Source organism: Vulpes vulpes, chromosome 14 (genome assembly GCF_048418805.1).
Source record: "Vulpes vulpes isolate BD-2025 chromosome 14, VulVul3, whole genome shotgun sequence".
NCBI lineage: Eukaryota > Metazoa > Chordata > Mammalia > Carnivora > Canidae > Vulpes > Vulpes vulpes.
This window is the reverse complement of record NC_132793.1, coordinates 112,543,758-112,555,013: the sequence shown is the minus strand read 5'-3', so window position 1 is coordinate 112,555,013 and position 11,256 is coordinate 112,543,758. Positions and strand designations below refer to the sequence as shown.

At 41.0% G+C, this 11,256-nt stretch overlaps 1 protein-coding gene across 1 annotated transcript; it reads right to left on the bottom strand.

Moving 5' to 3' along the window:
* Positions 1-300: 300 nt before the first annotated feature.
* Positions 301-3,334, bottom strand: FGFBP1 (fibroblast growth factor binding protein 1). Its single transcript, XM_026003054.2, has 2 exons — positions 3,195-3,334; positions 301-1,437 (listed from the first exon to the last, which is right to left on the bottom strand). The coding sequence occupies exon 2, from the start codon at positions 1,415-1,417 to the stop codon at positions 650-652; it is 768 nt and encodes a 255-aa protein (XP_025858839.1). The 5' UTR covers positions 1,418-1,437; positions 3,195-3,334; the 3' UTR covers positions 301-649.
* Positions 3,335-11,256: the final 7,922 nt, after the last annotated feature.

Below are 11,256 nucleotides of genomic sequence, written 5' to 3'. Positions count from 1 at the left end.
ATCCTTCCTCCCTTCTTACCATCTGTGAGATCCTGATTTGTGTTTTTAATCACACCATGCCTTATTTATCCTGCTTGAAATCAGGGATCCTAGTTATTACAGCGCAGTAAGCAACAAGCACCACAGACCAATGGATGAAAGGATAAAGGTAAAGATTCTGGAATGGGTCACATTTGGAAATGACGTAGGATGGGTAGGGAACAAAAAATCATTACTTACATATTTTTCCCACTGATATATGGGGACTGTTTATGAGTTCATTGAAAGTATACATAAAGAAACAAAAAATGGTTGAACATATTTCTGAAAAACACCCAGAGCTTTATTAACTTTGTTAGTTTAGCAGAAAGTGCAATGCGCTGGAATCATCATTCTGGCTCATTTAGATCAAACAATGTATACTGCTTATATACACATAGCTTTGTGAGCCGTAGAAACATACACTGAGGTAAACAACCTCTGAAAATAAAATTTAAGGATATGAATATAAAGTAAATTCCAAAACACAAAAACAAAAGTTATAAAACCCGTTTAAATATTCCACTGCACTCTCATAGCACAAATGTTCATCTTATTCAGAGCGCTGTACCACATACTGAAGGGCTTTGACATAAAACCTCCTAAAGAACTTTGTTCTCTTTTGATCTCATTAGCATGTATTCCCCTGGACCATGGCGATGAAGAATTTGCAGAGAGACCCCCAGGATTCCCCACAGTAGTCCAGGGCTATCTTTGACTGATTTATTAAGTCTGGATCTTCCTCACACTTGGGGTCTTTGGTGGCTATGGTCTGGGTCTCCACTGAGCCAGAAGGGATGTTCTCTTTGACCTTTATCTGCTCCTTAGGGGATAACTCTTTGACCTTGTTAGGTTCCACCAGGGAGGCCTTACTGACTTTGCTCTGCTCCCTGGGAGAGGGCTCTGTTAATTCCTGGCTGGGTTTCTTGGTCCAAATCAGAGTGGAGTTCACCAGCTTGAGATTAGACTCTGGAAACTTCTTTCTGCACACCTTGGTTTTCAGGATGGTTTTGGCATCCCCACAGATGACCTTTTGAGAGCGCAGGTTCCGGCCAATTTGTTTCCAATAGACATTCTTTTTGTTTGACTCTAGGCAGAAAGTTGGATTGCCAGTAAAGACACAGGAAAACTTGTTATCCTGTCGGGTACACTCAACCTTCAGGGCGATACCCTCTTCTTGCTCAGTTACCACCCATCTGCAGTTGGCATGGTCTCGAGTGACAAACTTGCCTTTGGTCAGGTGCTTGGGTGGCTCAGTATGGGTCTCTCCCAGAGCACGCAATTTATCTCTGGTGCCTTTGCTGACATGTCTATTTTTTACTTCCTTTTTGCCCTTTACCAATGATACCTGAGCAGCCAGAAGAAGGAAGGAGAGCAGGGTGAGGCTATGGATCCTCATGGCTTCAGCTTGGTGGGAACCTGTTTGACAAGAGCAGGTGAGTCAGTGCTGGGCAATAGTTCAGCAGTACAGTGCTACAGGATGACCCTTCCTATACCCTGACACATGCCTCCTTGCTTAAAAGTGAGATCAAGAATTCTTCTGGTTCCTGGAATTACTAGACTAGCAGCCTGCCTATCTAGTCACATTTCTGCTTGACTTGAGTCCTGAATGTAAAAAACCTCCTCCATTCCTTCACCACTCTCTGAGCCAAATAAAGTCTCATCCCTCATTCACTACTCCTTTACACCTGCATTCACTCACTCACTCCTTCATTTACTCATTAAACAAGCATTTATGGAACATCTGCTATATACCATGCCTCAGACTAGATGTTGGCTTTATTAATGTGAATGAGTAGGTCACATCTTAAAGAGATTAGAAGCAAATTTTTGGACAATACAAATAGCATTGACAAGGAGTCTGTCCCAATCCTGTCCCCAACTTGATCTTGGCCAAGTCACTTTCCCCTCTGGTCTCAGTTCCTCTGGATACTGAGGTTTTAGGTGTGATCATTCCCAAAGTCTCCTCTGGCTCCATGTGATAGATTTCTAACCTAGTTCTACATGGACTCAGGTGAGCACACAACAAGAATGGACATGGCAAATGACATGAAGGGTGACGTTTGATCCGACATTCAACATGTTTGGGTTTGGACACTCTGACATAGATGGGTTTGTGAGGGGGGCATTTAGGGTGCAATAAGAGCATAAGGAAAGGCATGAAGGAGGGGGAGGTCATACTATTTGATTATGCAAAGTGAACTAGCCTGGATGGGGTGAATTTTTACCACAACATTTAGATTAGGAAGTTGAAGGGAAGGATGATACCTAAATGATTTCTGGAGCCCTGGGTGGCACATGCTGGGCATATAGAAAGCCCTCAACCAATGCTTTTAAAAACAAATCACTGCATGGGTGCCTGGGTGGCTCAGTCCATTAAGTATCTGCCTTTGGCTCAGGTCATGGTCTTGGGATCCTGGATCCAGCCCCCATCAGGCTCTCTGCTCAGTGGAGAGTCTGCTTCTCCTTCTGGCTCTGCTCCTCCCCCCCAACTTGTGCTCTCTCTCTCTCTCTCTCATACATGCTCTCTCTCTCTCAAATAAACAAATAAAATCTTAAAAAGAAAAAAAAAAAAAGAGCTGTGCTTGGTAAGTAAAAATAAATCACCCCAGGTAACAGATGTGAAAGTTCAGGCTCATACTGTAAATAAATTGCTCAATATCCCTTATTGGGCAAGTGACAAACCTGGGAAAGGAGCCAGAACTTATCTCTTTGATCTTTTATACCACCAACCACCAAGTTTGCTCACTTCTTGCGTTTCAGCTTTACTCTGTCTTTTGGAAAACACTGACAACAAATAAAGTTACAAACTACTCAGGGCTTCATTTGGTATAATTCATGATAAGATGATTCATACTGTCAGTGCCCCATTTAAAAAGAAAATATAGATTTTGCTTGTATATGGGGCAGACCCAGAAAATGGTCCAGGTCTTATTTCCACCCTGGGCTTGTGGCCTCTGCTCAGAACTGAGAAAGAGACAGTCACAGGTGTGTGGGCTCCTGAATGAAGCGTGGACAGGGGCCTAGGCATGCCATGTGAAGACCCACTTTTTCATCAGGGCATTGAGAATCAGCCCCCATGTGTCCCTGATAAGATCCATAACCCAGGATCCTGAGGTCCTCAGGGAAGTGAAAAGAAAGGTGGGGACTGAAACTCTTAAGAGCCAGACTCTTACCTTGTTCTGAGTATGCAGATCCAGCGTAATCCCAGATGTGAGAGTGAGCTTGCAGGCTTACAGCTGTCTCATCTGCCGTGCCAGGCAGGGAAGGCTCTTTTTATTGAAGACTGACAGGATTTTACAACACACACACACACCTGTCTATCTTTATCACACTCCTCCCAGCCACGCCCCTTGGGAGGGAGCCAGTTCCTGCAGGGAAAGTGGTTGGTGTAATGGTGTAATCCTGTGGGAGGGAGGTACTGCAGGACATTAGACCTGCTTCCTCCAAGCCCTTCCCTTTCCCCCACGAGCCGAGCAGGATAGGCGAGCAGTTCATTCAGCCTTGCAAAGTCCCTCCTAATGGGATGAGGACCGTGGCAGCAAAATCCGTGGAGAATTATAAACAATAACAAAACTATCATAGCTGCCAAGCCCTAGTGTTGCCCATTTTACCTAACGTGGTCCTTGAATTCCCATCATATCCACTCCATGATATGGTAATGAGGATTCCTATTATTTTACAGATGGAAAATTGGAGCTTATTGATATTCAGGGCTTGTCCAAGGTCACAGAGATGGTAGGATGAGAAGCCCAGAATTGAGCACTGGGACTCCCCACATGCACTGTCTGATCTTTCCCACTGTCTCAAGAAAATGTTTGTGAATGATTGACTGAAACTGGAAAAGCCATCCCAGTTTCTAAGTCCGTTTTCACAGAAGCACCTGAATTTACGATAGGGGCAAAGGAATCTATGGTTCTGAAAGGCTGGTAAAAAGTGGTCTGGGGATTTCTGCTGTAAATATTCACTTTCAGGTCACACAGACAGACTTCCCTCTGGTCAGTGTTCTATAGGGAGAGTCTTATACTAGAATGATCTATGTGGAATCCTGGAGATAGTATTCTTTTGGCTGTGTGACCTTCTCCAACCAGTTAACCTCTCTGAACCTCCATTTGTTCATCTACAGATTGCTGACAATAGCAGTACTTTATTTTGGGCTCACATTAAATATTTTATGGGGCTAAGCTATTCACATAAAATGAAGCAGAACAGATTTGGCTCATACTGGGGTTTCAAGGTATATTTGTTAAAAACAGACATACTTACTTTTCACAAGCATATTGAAGGAGACTCATTTCACAAAGATGTGGATCTCACTACATTTTGTCACCTCACCTTTCATGATTTTTGGACTCAAGAAATCATTCATTTTCTATTTAACTCAGGTTTGAAGAAACAATAACACCAGAGTGATAGTAAATGCCAACTGACCCTTGTCTTTGGGGGTCAGGGACAAAAGGAATGATAGGGATTGTGGCAAACCGGGTAGTCCTGATATCTAAGTGTCAACATCCAGCATTGATTGACTGAGAGAATGTTGGCATAGGGGTCAGTATTTTCAGAACTCATGAACTCTTTTCACATATACATTAGTAAAAATAAATGTGGAGACTTCATGTACTTTTAAAAAAATAGATTAACATCCAGATGTGTGGATATGAAATTGGGTTGGTATCTAACAGAGATTTTCTAAAAACACTGTCCTGGCTCACAATAAAGATAGTAAAAGTCCTAACTATGGTTGGCTTCCATCCAAGACCTACCTATTTGGGAATTCCAAGGTCACAGAGGTATGGATATTGACCAATTCACTCAGTGGTTTAAAGAGTTTCTTCATGAATTGTATTGGAGGTGGCTATTTCCCCCTCGTCCCCATTGTCCTGAACACCTTATTGAACCATGACCTGATGTTTCAGTGGATGATTATCTGGACATAGGCAAAATAAAACTGCTTTGTTTCCCAGAAAGCAATAGACCATAGTGTTCTTCTGCAAAATGAGAAATTCATCTTGACCATCAAGAGGCAGTCGGGTTCTTTCTGGAAGAATACTGCAGGTTAGAACATAAGGCATATTTATAAAGAAAACATGGACCCCAGGATCTTTTCTGAGAATTATCTCTAAATTTTGCCAGGGAACATGGAACTTCCTCTTCTAGCTCTGCATGGACATTTAGTCTTCCTGTGATCTCATCCCAACTTCTGCCTTGCTTGTTCTATTCCAAGCAAGGGGTAAAATATTAGACCAAGCTGTATAGTTCTTTTCCTGTTGGCTCAGCTTGTCATTCTGAACTCATTCTGAACGTGCGCACATATGCGCACACACACACACCCTCCAATCAGGCCACACTAAACCACTGGCCCAACATTTCCTGAATACCTGGTGCACTTGCTTGTTCCCCTTCTGTCTTTGATTCTGCTGTTCCCTTACTTGGTGTGTCCTTCCAGTACTACTTTGCCAGGCATACACCTGTTCATCCTTCAAGATTCAGCTCAAATGTCATCTCTTCCCTATCATTGGTCCCTTCATCCTTGTCCATGCCCCTGCACCCTTTTATGGGTGTTCATGGAGAGAAACAGACTGTCACTCCCTGTTAGTTACACAATGTACTAGCATTGTGCTGAAACTGTGTTATTATTTCATGTCTCCATATACTAAGAAAATGATGCACTTGTGCTATAGTGCCCTGGGGAAACTGGAGAGGTTTGGAGCCCCACCAAGGCTGTTCACAGCAGGTTCCCACTGCCTCCGCATGCTCCCAGAATGAAGCAGATTACTGCATATTGGAGAAGTATGTAAAGAAAGGCTCACTGACTTTTTCCCACACAAACCCCAAGAGGAAACTGCACCCTGGGTCTTCATGATATAGACATGGAGCTGAGGCTCATGTGGGCTATGCACATGCCTGACATACTCCTAGAGAAGAATTTAGTGGAAGCCAATTCCAATATTCTTATTAAAAAGAAATTAATGTGCCCAAACTAATAAATTGTAAATTCTTTCTTTCCTCATTCTAAATTTATATAGTTTCAAACATAAGAATATTATTACCCTTACAAAACAATTGTAAAGTTGGTACCTTACCCTGCATCCCACCCAGGTCTCTGTATCACCCATTCTTTTCCATTATAGTGCCATAGTTATAAAACTATTGAACCAACATGAGTATATTATTACTAGTTAAATCCCATACTTTGTTCAGTCCTCATACTTTTTACCTAGTATTCTTTTTATAATCATTAATAGAATTTGTTTTAAAGAGTAGTTTTTGGTTCCCAGCAAAATTCCCAGAGCATATCTATCTATCATCTATCTATCTATCTATCTATCTATCCCCTGTTGCTCTCTGACACAGCTACTCACACTGTCAATATCCTCCATTGGAATGGTACAACCTTTATAGTTGATGAACCTTTCGTGACACATTGTAATTACCCAAAGTCCAGTTTCTTTCATATATATATATATATATATATATATATATATATATACACACATATATATATATAGTTGAAGATCAATTTGCCAACACATAGTATAACACCCAGTGCTCATCCTGTCAAGTGCCCCCCTCAGTGCCCATCACTCAGTCACCCCATCCCCCTGCCCACCTCCCCTTCCACTACCCCTTGTTTGTTTCCCAGAGTTAGGAGTCTCTCATGTTTTGCCACCCTCTCTAATTTTTCCCACTCATTTTCCCTCCTTTAATGCCTTTCACTATTTTTTATATTCCCTGTATGAGTGAAACCACATAATGATTGTCCATCTCCAATTGACTTACTTCATTCAGCATAATACCCTTTACTTCCATCCACATTGAAGCAAATAGTGGGTATTTGTCATTTCCAATGGCTGAGTAATATTCCATTGTATATATAGACCACACCTTCTTTATCCATTCATCTTTCGAAGGATACCAAGGCTCCTTCCACAGTTTGGCTGTTGTGGACATTGCTGCTATGAACATCGGGGTGCAGTTGTCCTGGTTTTTCGCTGCATCTGTATCTTTGGGGTAAATCCCCAGTAGTGAAATTGCTGGGTCATAGGGTAGCTCTATTTTTAATTCTTTGAGGACCCTCCACACAGTTTTCTAGAGTGGCTGCACCAGTTCACATTTCCACCAACAGTGCAAGAAGGTTCCCCTTTCTCCACATCCTCTCCAACATTTGTTATTTTCTGTCTTGTTAAATGGTGCTGGGAAAATTGCACAGCCACAAGTAGAAGAATGAAACTAGACCATTCTCTTACACCATAAACAAAGATAAACTCAAAATGGATGAAAGATCTAAATGTGAGACCAGATTCCATCAAAATCCTAGAGGAGAACACAGGCAACACCCTTTTTGAACTTGGCCACAGCAACTTCTTGCAAGATACATCTATGATGGCAAGGGAAACAAAAGCAAAAATGAACTATTGGACTTAATCAAGATAAAAGGCTTCTGCACAGCAAAAGAAACAGTCAACAAAACTAAAAGACAACCTACACAATAGGAGAAGATATTTGCAAATGACATATCAGATAAAGGGCTAGTATCCAAGATCTATAAAGAGCTTATGAAACTCAACAGCAAAGAAACAAACAATCCAAAAGACATGAACAGAAATTCCACCAAAGAAGACATACACAGGACCAACAAGCACATGAGAAAATGCTCCACATCACTTGCCATCAGGGAAATACAAATCAAAGTCCACAGTTTCCATAATAGTTTACTCTTGTAAAATCTATGTATTTTGACGAATGTATAATGACATAATTCACAATTATATCATCATAAAGAATAGTTTCACTGCCCTAAAAATCCTCTGTATCCCACCTATTTAATACTCAGTAATATCCAGTCTTTATTATCTTACAGTTTTGTCTCTCATGAATGTCATATAGTTAGAATTCTACAGAATTTATTCTTTTCAGATTGTCTTCTTTCACTCAGTAATAAGATTTTAAGTTTCCACCATGTCTTTTCATGGTTTGGTAGCTCATTTGTTTTTAGCACAGAATAACATTTCATTGTCTGGATGCACCACAGTTTATCTACTTACTTACTAAGGGGATCTATTGGTTTCTTGTGACATGTTTGGCAATTATGAATAAAGCTGTTATAAACATTCATGTGGAAATTTGGATGTGAATATAAGTTTTCATCTCCTAATGGAGGATCCCAGCCAAGATTCCATGTGACATTAAGTGTTCATGACCTTTTAGGCTCTTCTTGCCTATGATGTTTTCTGGCTGTTCCTTGTTTTTAATGACCTTGGGAATTTTCAGGAGGACTGGGCAGGAGTTTTGAGACTATGTCCCTTTTGGAGTTTGCCTAGTGTTTTTCTCATAATCAGCTTGAGGTTATGTCATTCTTCTCTTCATCGAAGATTTAAATGATGGATGTCAGGTTTCTATTGGGGGTTCCACAGAGTCTGGACACAATTGATGACCACATGTAGGTTAAGATTGGTGGTTGGATACATGTCTCAAGCAATCTGGTCTCTGGCAGGTGGTATCAAGTTGAAAAGCTGATTTTACAGGAACCTGGGTGGCTCAGTCAGTTGAGCGTCTGTCTGCCTTCAACTCAGGTCATGATCCCAGGATCCTAGGCTAGAGCCCCTAACTAGGCCCCGTGTTCAGTGGGGAGCATACTTCCCCCCACCACCTGCTGCTCTCCCTACTTGTGTGTGGTCTCTCTCTATCAAATAAATAAATAAAGTCTTAAAAAAAAAAAAAGAAAAACTGATTTTACATTTTATTCTCATGTGTTTGTTACTGCAATATCATTCCAGGACCCGTGGGTACAGTCACCCTTTTATCACTGGGTGAGATTTTGTTCTGAGCTGAGCCTTAACCATGCAACAATACCAAGCCAAACTTGGTAGAAAAATCACTCCTTTCTTCAAAAGTGACCTCATATTCAGACAAAATGCTGAGTTGCGGCATCAAAGCGATGTTAATTTGTTGGGTCAAATCATGTGCTTTGAAAACTTATTTGTTGTCAGCAAAGGAGGAAATTGGCTAAACAGCATTAGCTGAAATCTAATTAGGTGGCAAAAACCATTCATCTTAGACCCACTGAAGAGTATTGGCATTCCAAATTTAAAATGTTCATTAGTCGTGAGATTTCAGAATTCCCATTCAGCAAATCAGATGATGCATACTGCTAAAATTTTACTCTAGAAAAAGAAGAGACTGTAAAGAGTTGATGGGATAGGATCAGTATGAATGCAAATTAGAAATCTATTAAAATTTACTTATCTTAAAGGAATACCCTATGTCACACCCCATAATATTGCACCCATTATGTTTGAAGTCACGTGCAAAACTGGCTTCTTGTTCTGAATCCATCTAAAAAGTAATTCACAGTTTTGTATTAAATTAAACCAAAATTGCTGTTTGTGGTAGGTAAAAATGGCAAAGAATCGGTAATTTTTAATAGATCAACCTAATAATAATAGGGTTTTTTTTCCCTTAGATAATATAAGAGTTTCACTGTTTTATACATTCTTTAAATCTTTTTTTAGTGTTTTATAACAAATTTTCCATACAAGGTAACTTCACTGATCATCTTTGTGTTCTTCATACCTTTTTTTTAAAAAAAGAAAATCACTCTAACACATCTTAAACATCTTACAAAGAAGTCTAATCCTTTTGGATAAAATTCCCAAAGTACACAGATGGCTGTGCACCTATACACACATACACATACATACATCGCATATGATATGAACATGTATGCACACTTCCACGTCAGTATCTTCAGCAGAAGAAGGTCCAGAAATTCTCTTTTGAATTTTCAGTCCCTAACTTATGTTTGTTACAAAGAGTGCCAGTTGCCATCCTGGAAAGAAGACAAGCTGCCCTTTCTCTCTGTTACCACTGTGAGTCACCATGCACATAGGCAAATAAATTGCAGCTCTGTTATGTGAAAAGGTGAAGATATTTAGATGAAAGACATCAGAAAATGGCTCTGAAAAGGCCTGTGAGGCACCTGGGGCAAATGGCACACATCCTCAGGGAACAAAACACTCTACATACTGACACTATTTGGCTCTAGGAAGAACAGAGCTGACCTCTAACCAGACATCCTTCATTCTGCCAACCAATCATTCACTCATTCTGTCAATTACTCATTCTTCTATTCACCCAAAGAGCACTCATGTAGCTCTGAATGTCCCAGGGTTTCTCTGTCATTGACTCAAATGCACATAAGAATGGCACTCATGGTCCTTTTCATTGAAAAGATGTCAGACAATAGGGGGAAAGACAAGGATATCAGTTATGACAATATAGGAGTAATTGCTATATTGGAGGGAAAGCTGGGGTGATCTGGGTGGGGACATATAACATGACATCTGATGGTCAGTGGTATCTTGTGCATAGCCTATGAATATTCATTGCTGTTCACTCAGTTAATGTCAAGGGGCTTCTCGGGTAGCCAAGGAGTCTGTGGGAGGGGCCTCCTCCTCCATTACAAAGACATCTGGTGAAGGAGTGAGAAGAGAAGTCACCTCCTTCTTCATGTGAAATATACCAGAGAGCTCATGTTTAGCTCCATCCTTTCTTAAGGAGGATTTAGTAGCTGTGTATAGCCTGTGGGGTACTGTTTCCATGACCCAAACATAATGGGCAGTTGGATTTGGAAGCACATGGGCTGAGGGTCTGTGGGAGCCTCTATTTCTGGAAGACCTCAGGATGCAGCAAGTCATTTGTTGTTTTAATGATATATAACCCGAACCTGAAAGAGGCAATTTCTTGCATAATAGCCCTTGGCCAACTTATATCTTTCACAAGTGGTCCAGGAACTCCAAGAGGCATAAAAGGTAGCCTAAGCCTCAGCGGGGAGGAATCTCTGAGGGCACGAATGAGAGTACCTGTTGACTTTGATTTGGAAGTAAAATTTGTAAATGAAGGATATGTTGCCAACAGATTCCAAAAAGAACTAAAGGATGTTGGAGTTGTATGTCCATAATGAGTGTGTCAAATGACTCTCCTTAGAGGAGGATGTCACCAGTGTAATGTTGACCCTGTGTTCCCGGTGAAAGGTAGAGGCCATTAAGATCCTGTCTGCCATGGGGCACCTGGGTAGTTTAGTAGGTTGAGCATCTGACACTTGGTTTCTGAGTAAGGGACAGGCAGGACTACATAGGGAGAGGGAGAAATAGGTAGGGGGGCATGGAATCAGGCTCACAAAAGAAAGTCCCAAAAATGCTGAAATGCAAGGAAACTAGGGATAAAGAAACAAACCAG